Source organism: Condylura cristata, unplaced genomic scaffold, assembly GCF_000260355.1.
Source record: "Condylura cristata isolate star-nosed mole 26May11 unplaced genomic scaffold, ConCri1.0 scaffold00033, whole genome shotgun sequence".
Classification (NCBI taxonomy): domain Eukaryota; kingdom Metazoa; phylum Chordata; class Mammalia; order Eulipotyphla; family Talpidae; genus Condylura; species Condylura cristata.
This window is the reverse complement of record NW_004567134.1, coordinates 16,487,050-16,496,446: the sequence shown is the minus strand read 5'-3', so window position 1 is coordinate 16,496,446 and position 9,397 is coordinate 16,487,050. Positions and strand designations below refer to the sequence as shown.

The window sequence follows — 9,397 nt, the reverse complement described above, 5'->3', positions numbered from 1 at the left end:
CGGCGCGCTGGCTGGGCTGCGCCTTAGAGTCGCGGGCCCGCGGCACCCACCCCCACTGCTCCCCGGATCCCCGCCCCCAGGGGCTCCCGCAAACCCCGGCCCCGAGGGATGCGGCTTCGGACGGTGAGGCTCCTCGTTCTGGCCTGAGGCGGCGGCCAGGACGAGAAGCCTTGTGGTGGGGGCTGGGGCAGGCGGGGAGAAGCGCGCAGAGGGTGGACCTCGGTGCCGGGTGCAGAAGAGGAGCGTCCCGGCATGGGGAACGCGAGACCCCGGGCCGACCCGCGCCCAGCCCACCCCGCTCCGCATCTTTCTGCAGGTTCCCTCGTCCTCTGGGGGTTCGCCAAACCGCAGCAGATGGGCCGGCTCAGGAAGGCCAAGATCCACGTGGAACGAGCTGTCAAGGTGGGGGGCGGGGGCGGGGGTGCATCTGGGAAGGGTCTGGGGGTGATTCTGTCTGCTTCCCTGCGCCCTTTCCGAGGACCAATAAGCCCGGATTTTCACACCCATCTTCCAGTACCTCTCCCTTATTTCTGCACCCTTTCCCTGGGCAAACCTCTGCCCCACCAAGGGCCCTGTGGCCGCCCTCCCTGGTGGGGCAGTGGGTTAGAGCTCAGCTCTGCGAGTGGCCACAGCCTCAGTGCTCGACGCCCGCCCCAGAAGTGACCCACAGGGCGCCGCAGACCCCTCCTGTCTCCCCGCTGCTCCCCTCAGCTGTGGACTTAGTCAGCCTGCCCGTTCTGCTCCCCGCTCTGTCTCTGGGGAATCCTATCGCCCCCACCATCCCTGTATCTCTGTACCCCAGTTCTTTTTCTTTTTTTAATTTTAAGATTATTTATGCATACAGAACTGGGTACAAGCCAGAGATGTGGTGGGCGAAAGGCTTCACCAGAGACAGAGCGGGGAGCAGAACGGGCAGATGGACGAAGTACACTGCTGAGGGGAGCAGCGGCTGAGGGGGCAGTCAAGAGAGGTCTGCTGCGCCCTGGGGGTCACTCCCTGGCCAGGGATCGAACTCGTGCTGCAGTGGCTTCAGGGAGCTTCATACTGCGGTGCTTTAACCCGTTGCACCACCAGGGAGAGCCCTGCACCCCAGTTCTGTATGCATAAATAAATACATCTTAAAAAAAAAAGAACCACTTGTTCAAGCTGCCAACCCCCGAAGCCCCACACTCAGCCTGGGCGCACACAGCCCTCCTGTGCCCTCCGGGTGCCGCTCACCGGCTCTGGCTCCGGCCCCTGGATCCTCCACACCTGTGTGCACCCTCCGGGAGCCCGCCCTGCCCTCTGCACCCAGGGATCTGACGGGCACTGCAGCGCATGTCTCAGGCCCCTCTCTTGATGCCCCTGCCCAGCCTGCCTTCCTCCACAGTACCTGCCCCCTCACCTGGCTGCCCAAATCTGTCCTTTGCTCCTCGCTGACGAAGCTCATCCCTTCAGTTGTCCCTGTTTCCAAAAGGAGCCTCCCTTCTCGCAGCATCTCCCCATTTCCAGTCACCACCCCCATTCTGGTACAGTGGTTTCTGCCCCCCAGCCGGCCTTCCTGCCTCCCATGCTTCCCATGTGGCCGCCGCCTGCCCGACCCCCAGATGGCTCGCGTTCAGGCCCGCCGCCCCGGGACCCCGCGTGCTCTGTACACCACGCGCACGCCCTCCGGCCTCTCTCCGGCCTCAGGACCTTTGCACGTGTTTCCCCTCTGCCCCGAGCTGCCCCTGGCTCAGCTCTGCGCTTCCCGGGTCCTGAGATTTCCCTGGCCACCGCAGTTCTTGTTTCTGTGGGCCCCATGTTTCTGGAGCAGCCACCCCTGCTGTCACTTTAAGCACTGTGTGGCCAGGAGACCCGACCTCTCTCTGGTGTGTCATAGTCGATTAAAAGGGGGTGATACTGATTCAAGTTTTATAGAAGTGGATACGAGCGCGTGGACGTCGTAGATGCGGAAGAGACGTTAGCGCGCCCTGAGCGGCAGCGGCTGTGCTGCTGATTGCGCCGCCGGTGCGTCGAGGCCGTGCTCACGGGCAAGTCTCTCCCCACCTGCAGCAGAAGAAGATCTTCATGATCCAAGGCCGCTACCCCGTGATCCGCAGCCTCCTGCGCCGGAGGGGCTGGGTGGAGAAGAAGGTGGCCCGGCCCCTCGCCGCCTCCCCGCCGCCTCCCCACAAGGGCCTGGAGGACTTAGCCACGGATGACAGCGACGCCACAGAGGACGGTGAGCCGCGCCCTCCCCCGCCACTGTCCCCACTGTCGCGGGGGCCGGACTCTGGTTACACCCCTGGGCCCGGCCAGGGGCCCCATCAGGCCTGGACGGCACCTCCACAGGGGATGACGATGAGGGCGAGGCGCTCCGGTCACCGCTGCTGGACTTCGAGGGTTTACTGGAATTCGATGACCTGGACCGGATACACGCGCTGATGGTGAGCGGCCGGGGCCGGGCCCTCCGGCGGAGGGAGCGTGCTGGAGTCCAGCGGGTGCCTCAGCCAGGCCCTGGTTTCCTCTCTGGAGTGAAACTTTGCGTCCCCGATGGCTGGACACGCAGCAGTGTCGCGAGGGGCTCAGGGGGCCTCACACAGGGCTGGCCCGGGGATCGGTGCCCGGCTGGGCCAGGGGAGCCGCACAGCCCCACACCCGGTCCCTCCCCGCTGCGTGAAAACGCACGTTCCCCTCCTTCCTGTGCCCTCGGCCGTGAGCACTGCAAGGGAGGACTCTCAAAGCCTGGCAGGGGCTGATGTGAAGGGCGGGCACCCCGGCGGTTACGGGGAGAGGCTGAGTGCCAGAGCCTGACCTTGAGAGTCCTTGGGAAAGTCTCCGTGCTTCGGTTCCTCATCTATGGAATGGGGATGAGGAGCTGTCCCCCGGGCCGTGGTGGGGACGAGGTGTGACGCTGTAGGCGAGGGGACGAGGTGTGACAAGGCGAGGGGGAGCGGTGAGCACACGTCGCCAGCGGGGCACCACTGCCCTCCACCCAGCGGGTTCTGGGTGTCCAGGGGCCCTTAAATAGGCCACTTGGTGGCTGCCCGGGCGCACCTGACGGGGCTGCTCTCTGTGGCCCACTTACCACAGCCAGCATGCGGGCCCGGGCCCACCTGGGCAGCCTCGGTGCCCACCTGCCGAGGCCTCCCGCTGCCCCTCCAGCTCCCCCTCCAGCTCCGTCTCCCCCCAGTCTCGCATGGTCCGGAACGAGATCCCCTACTTTATCTGGACCACTCGGCGGGACGTGCTGGAGGGCCGCTTCCTGGCCAAGGATCAGATGATCAACCACTACGCCCGGGCAGGCTCCTTCACCACAAAGGTGGGCCCCCAGGAGAGCGGGCGCGGCAGTTTCTAGCCCCCCAGAGCCCCTCCTTCACCAGGGCCCCCGTGTTCCACATTCCGTGTCAGGGCTCCTCAGGACGGGGCTTCCCAGCTGGAATGTGGAGTCTGACGGGCCGGGTTCAAATCCGGCCCCCCAGAATGTCCAGCCCACCCAGGTAGAAGTCATGACGAGAGGTGCCCCAGGCCGCGAACCCCTGCGTCTGACTGGGGTCTCCTAGCGAGAGACATCTCCCTGAGCTCCCTTTCCTCAGCTTTAAGTGAACAGCAGTAAGACCTATCTTCTGGGTTGTGGCCAAAACCGGGGGCCCCCTAACTGGGGCCCTGGGGTCCCGCCTCACTAGGCGACTCCTGGTTATGCAAACTCCGTACCACGTGCTCAGTCCCCTGGCCGCAGGGCCTTTGATCCACCGTCCGTGTGGCCTGGCCGGCCACTGCGTTGTGGGAAAGTCACGATGCAGTTGTTCTTTACTGTGCAAAAGCGCGCTAGGACTTTTCCAATAACCCAGCACCGTGGGCGCGGCAGGGTTTCCGGAGGGGCGGGACTTTAAGAACACGAAAGGGCCAGCGGGCCAGTCTCAGCCGGGGAGCCCCGTGTGTGGGCCGGCCAATCTGGGGGCCCCTGAGCAAGGGGAGGCTGCCTGGGCCCAGAGGCCAGTGCCGGGAGCCCCTTGGAGGCTCCGGGGCAAGTCCAGCCCTGCCCCTCAGCGGCCAACTCCGCAGGTGGGTCTGTGCCTCAACCTCCGGAATCTGCCCTGGTTTGACGAGGCCGACGCCGACTCCTTCTTCCCCCGCTGCTACCGCCTGGGGGCCGAGGACGACAGAAAGGCCTTCATAGGTGAGGAGGCCCTGCCCTGCTCCTGGCGGCGGGACAGAAGCCGCTCTCGGCCGCCCCCCCACCAGAGGCAGGCCCCCCCAGGCCCGGCCCTGCCGCAGCAGGCTGCCCCCTCCACGCCATCCGCCTTCCCCAGCGTGAGGCCCTCAGACAACTTAGTGCGTGGGGAGGCGGCGACGCTGCCGAAGTTGGTGTACATGTGCAAGCGGTTGAGTTGTGAATCCGAGTTCAGGTGTCCCTGGCTAGACGAGCTTTGAATCCAGCGCAGGTCCCGGACGCCGGGCTTCTAAAGCAGCTCTAACCCCAGAACACATGCTCAAGGCCAGAATTTGGAAGCAGATTCGTCTCCAAATCTCAGAAGTGAGGTTTTGGGTCTCACTCGCAGCCCAGAATGGGCATCGGAAGCGGATGAGGGTCCGAGGAGAGCGACCCGCCCGCCCCGTGCGAGGGCCCAGCCCGCGGTATTCTGGGTGTGGTTCTGTACCTGGAGCAGGAGCAGACTCCACCTGCTTCTAGAACCAGGAGAGGTAGCCAGGGTCCCAGAACAGGGCGGGTCATGATTAGGTTCCGGAACCAGAACAGGCCTGGAGCCTAGGGCCTGAGCAGGGTATCCCTGCCCGGGACAGAGGACTTCTGGCTGACAGCCGCCCGCAGCGTTCTCAAGCTGGTGGTCAAGGCCGAATGGAGTCCGTGCTCTGCCCCGGTGGAGGAGGGCGAGGCCCCAGGTAAGCGCTGCGGCCCCTCCACCCCTGTCCTGCCGTCTGTCCACCCACCCGTGCGTTGTCCACACCGGTCCGCCCACCCATCCTGCTGCCGATCCAGCCACCTCCCCAGCGCCTCCCACCTGCCTCGCGTTCACCCCTCCCCCCGTTCGTGTCCCCCACCTCACCCGCCTCAGCGGACCTACTCACCTACCAGATGTCCAGCGCACGCACCCCTGCCACCCCCACCTTCCTGTCGGTCCTTCCAGGACCCATTTTCCCGTCTGCCCACCTGCTCTCCCATCCTACCCACCGTCTGTCTGTTCTCCACTCCTTCCCTCACCGCGCTTCTGTTCCACCCACGTGCCCACCCTCCTGTCCATATGGGCCGGGGGCCTCATCCGGCCCCGCCCCCCGCAGGCCTGGCTTTGACTGAGCACGGTTTGTGCCTGCAAGGCTCAGGCCTGCCCACGGGCAGCTCAGGCCTCTGAGAAGGAAGAAGCAGTGAGATTAGCCCAGACGTGGTCTAAGGACCCTGTGCCTTCACGGGGGGCACAGAGAAACCCCCAGACATGCTGGCCCACTGCTCCTCGCCCGTCCCCTCTGTGGACGCGTCTCCGACCTCAGAGGCCTCGTCCTGTAAGCGGGAGCCTCCAGCCAGTGACGCGTGGGGCAGGGCGGCTCGGCCAGGAGGCGGGGAAGCCGCCTCTTCCCTGGAGACCTCCCTGATTCTCTCTCTCGGGAGTGTCAGGTGCAAGTGTCGTGTGCCAACACCCAGGCCCGGGGGCCTCAGAAGTGTCAGGAGCGGAGGAGGCTGCAGGTGGGTGCTGGGGCCGTCGGTGCTTTGGGGACATCCAGTGGAGAGCTGAGGTTTGGCAGGGCCTGGGACTCTGGGGGCCGACCAGGAGCCCTCGAGCTGCAGGCGCATTTAGGCCTCAGACGAGTGACAGCCTCTGGCAGGCTGTGCTGGGCCTCAGGCGCATCAGACTGAGGCTTCAGGTAGACGACAGCGCGGGGCCGTGGGGACCGGCCGCCTTGTGGAATGGCGACAGGCCCCTCCCTGTCTCGGCAGGAGAGAAGCAGCCCAAGGAGCAGGAGAAGCCACCAGAGGCGGTGTCCCCTGAGTTCGTGGACGATGCCCTGTGGGCCTGCGAGGAACACCTCAACAGCCTGGCCCACGTGGACATCGACCGGGACCTGGAGGTGCCGCAGCGGCTCGGCCCTGAGCACTGGTCCCGCTTCCTGCAGCGTTACTACCAGGTGGTCCAGTGAGTACCCGCTGGCCCGGGCTCTGGGCCCCGCGGGGGCCTCGCCTCGGAGGCCGCTCGCTGAGCTGGGGCCGCCCGACCCTCCCTGCCTGGGGAGGCCCCTCCCCTCACCCAGCCTCCCTTTGCGGGGCCAGGCCGGAGGGAGGGCTGGAAGGAGGCCGCGGAAGTGCAGAGGCCTCAAGTCCACCTGCCCCCAGCCCGGCTTGAGCAGCGCGCGCCTCACCCCGCTGCTCCCGCCAAGGACCCTCCGTGCGGTCTGAGCCGCTCTGCCCGCCCTCGGCCTGGCCCAGTCCGGCTGTGCTGTCCACTCGGCCCGAGTTAAATCCTGGCCTTGCCACCTCGGCCACTTCACCCATCCTGGAGCGCTTCACCTCCCCCGAGGGAAGTAGCCGTCAAAACCGGCCTCCCTCCGGGGCAGGCTACACGGAGGGCAGGATGTGCCCGCACAGGCTCCCGGTTCACTCCCAGACTAGGCGCTCGGCGAGTTTCTGGCGCCTCCGGGAGGCTGGTGTTGCCCGAAGCAAGGTCCCCAGGAAGCAGCTCTCAGGCTGGGGAGAAAGTGGTTTTTTGGAAAAAGGGCTTCGTGGTCACTCGCGTTGGGGAGACCCCAGGCTAGACCAAGTGAAGTCGACAGGGGTCCTGATGCTTGTTAGTCCCGGGGCTGCTGTGAGCCCCAGGGGAGGCAGGTGTGCTGGGTGGCCCCAGTCCCCCCAAGCATGCTGGACGGTTGGGATTCAGAACAGCTCTGGGGAGAGGTGGTTGAGCAGCGGAAGGGAGCACGGGAGCCCCTTCAGCCCAGCTGGGCGAGAGAGACTGCGGGTGAGGGCCTGTGGGCGGGAGAACGCCTGTGTGCCAAGCACCGTGCAGGGTCCAGAAATAGGCATAGACCCTGCCCCCCCAGGGACACCCCACTCAAGAGGAGAGGCCAGCTGGGGGTGACAGAGGGAGTGGGCACATGGACTGAGGGGAGAAGACGGGAGAATTGGTAAATGAGTACGCGAGACGCTGAGAAACCCCCCTCCTGATAAATCTCGCTCCCGAGCCTCACACAGCAAAATCGCGAGCTTTCCGTGGGCTTCCAGGCCCTCACGTGTGCCCTGGTTCAGCGGAGCATTATCAAGACCGAGTCAGAACATTCCAGGTGGAGACGCTGAGTCTTCTGTACTTGTGCAAGGGGCAAGTTGGGTCTGGCTGTGGAGCCGCGCAGACTCACGCGTGTGAAATTCTGCACCGCACGGACTTGAGGGGTGCATGGGCGCCCACGGACTCCCGCGAGTGTGTGCTCAGCTTCTGCAAACCGCCCCTGGGTCTTCCAGAGCTTCCAGAATTGGTCTAGCAGGTTTTCTGCTCAGTGGAAAACACACACAAACATAAAAACATTAGAATAATTTGAAAAGAATGGAAGGCGAGCTCGCGGCTCCCCAGCTGTATCGAGGCTGTGCCCTGGCTTTGCCTTTGACCGCAGGTAAGGTGCTGTCATCACGCTGCACATACCTTGCAGCCCGCACGGCCTGCCCCTCCCACGCGGGTCTCACCTGAGCCAAAGCACAGCACTCCTGAGAGGACTCTATGCGGTGGCCCGTGGGGAAGTTCCTGGCACCCTTTCCGGCAGCGGGGGGTCGGGGCGCAGGTGGGCCACTCCTAAGCTGCACCACCAGGACCTTCCGTCAGCCTGGGTGGGGCCACGGCCGCCTGGTTAGGTCCCCGCGGGCTCAGCCACGGGGGGGGGTCGGGGGGCTCCTTCCCTCCGACCACGAGGGCACCAATGGGACTTTGCGCTCCCTCTGGAGTACTCCGTGACCTGGCCTCATGTGGGACGTTCTGTCCCGGAGGGAACAGACTCCCGTTGTCCGTGAGCCTCCTTCCGCACAGCCCGGCCGCTGCCGAAGTGCTCACTTACCGGCCCGTCCCCCAGCTGGCTTTTAGGGAGGCCCAGTAAGAGAGGGGCGGGGGCAGCAGACTAGGGCCTGAGGCCCGGCAGGCCCAGGGGCTGGGGAGGGGGGGAAATGGGGGGGCAGGAGAGCAGGGCGTGAGCGGCCCAGGTGTGTTCCCTCAGGACCAGGCCCACTGGCCGCGGGTGTTGGGTCCCGGGGGGAATGAGCCCCAAAGCGCGTAGGTGCAGGGATGGGTTGGGAGGGGTTTGCACTCGGGCTCTCCCCTTAATACAACATGTGGCCTTGGGCCCGAGTCAGCTCTCCAAGCTGCAGTTTCCCGAAATCCCCACGAGGAGCGGCCGCTGGGCGGCCAGAGCAGGGGCAGTGCCGGGCGGCCCTACTCCGTGCTCGCAGACGCCGAGCTGAGGCGATTCCGGGAGGGGCGCGTTTAGCGCCACGTAGAGAGAGGTGGGGGTGACGCTGGCACACTCGGGGCCTGTTCCCGTCTCCCCTGCGAGCAGTCTGGGCTGGTGGTGTGTTTGGGCTAAAATTGGGGAGCAGCTTGCGGGTGGGGTTGGGGGCTTGCGAGACCTGCCCGGGCTTTGGAGGGAGGCACGGCCGAGGCCGCTTGGACCGTGGCCGGGGGCTGTGTCCGTCCCAGCCTTGCCCGCCAGGCCAGGCCAGCTCTGTGTGTGCATCATCTCCCCGCAGCGAGGGGGCAGAGCTCCGGCACCTGGAGTCTCAGGTCCAGCGCTGTGAAGACGTCCTGCAGCAGCTGCGGGCCGTGGTGCCTCAGATCGGCATGGAAGGAGCCCGCAACATCTGGATCGTGAAACCGGGAGCCAAGTCCCGCGGACGAGGTGGGGGTCAGCCGGGGCCCGTCCCCCGGCCCCACAGCCTTCTCAGGCAAACAGAAGTGGCTAATCCAGAAATGAATTAAGTCAGCTGCTTGGCAGCTCCCAGGAAGGGCCCCGGAGGGGAGGAGGCAGCCTGGCCCCCGCCCTGTTTGTGGGGGAGAGGCCTCCTGGCCGGCCTGACCGAGCCCCGCCCCCAGGCATCACGTGCATGGACCACCTGGAGGAGGTGCTGAGGCTCGTGGACTGCAACCCCATGCTGGTGAAGGACGGCAAGTGGGTGGTGCAGAAGTACATCGAGCGGCCTCTGCTCATCTTCGGCACCAAGTTTGACCTGCGGCAGTGGTTCCTGGTGACCAACTGGAACCCGCTCACCGTGTGGTTCTACCGCAACAGCTACATCCGCTTCTCCACGCAGCCCTTCTCCCTGAAGAACCTGGACAAGTGAGCCCCACCGCTCACCTCCCGTGGGCTTCTGAGGGGTTGGGGAGCAGGCAAGGGCCGGGCCACCCAGGGCCACGCTGGCGGGCAAGCACTGCGGGCGCAGGCCGCCCCCCACCCC

General features: G+C 65.8%; 1 protein-coding gene across 10 annotated transcripts in view; it reads left to right on the top strand.

The window, feature by feature from the left end:
- The first annotated feature begins 6 nt into the window (after window positions 1-6).
- Window positions 7-9,397, top strand: part of LOC101631922 (tubulin monoglycylase TTLL3) — a 38,397-nt gene continuing 29,006 nt past the window's right edge. For 7 of the 10 annotated variants that reach the window (XR_001146002.1, XR_001146001.1, XM_012732108.1 and 4 more), the window contains exons 1-10: window positions 52-402; window positions 2,035-2,203; window positions 2,314-2,408; window positions 3,155-3,283; window positions 4,027-4,141; window positions 4,765-4,863; window positions 5,582-5,659; window positions 5,912-6,107; window positions 8,693-8,841; window positions 9,036-9,279. Coding sequence is in view for 8 of the 10 variants with exons in the window: in XM_012732108.1 (XP_012587562.1) it covers window positions 253-402; window positions 2,035-2,203; window positions 2,314-2,408; window positions 3,155-3,283; window positions 4,027-4,141; window positions 4,765-4,863; window positions 5,582-5,659; window positions 5,912-6,107; window positions 8,693-8,841; window positions 9,036-9,279 (1,424 nt within the window). In the remaining 2 variants the exon portion in view is untranslated. Of the gene's footprint in view, window positions 403-2,034; window positions 2,204-2,313; window positions 2,409-3,154; window positions 3,284-4,026; window positions 4,142-4,764; window positions 4,864-5,581; window positions 5,660-5,911; window positions 6,108-8,692; window positions 8,842-9,035; window positions 9,280-9,397 lie in introns of all 10 variants that reach the window. The other 3 variants (XM_012732110.1, XM_012732105.1, XM_012732104.1) reach the window with 3 other exon arrangements.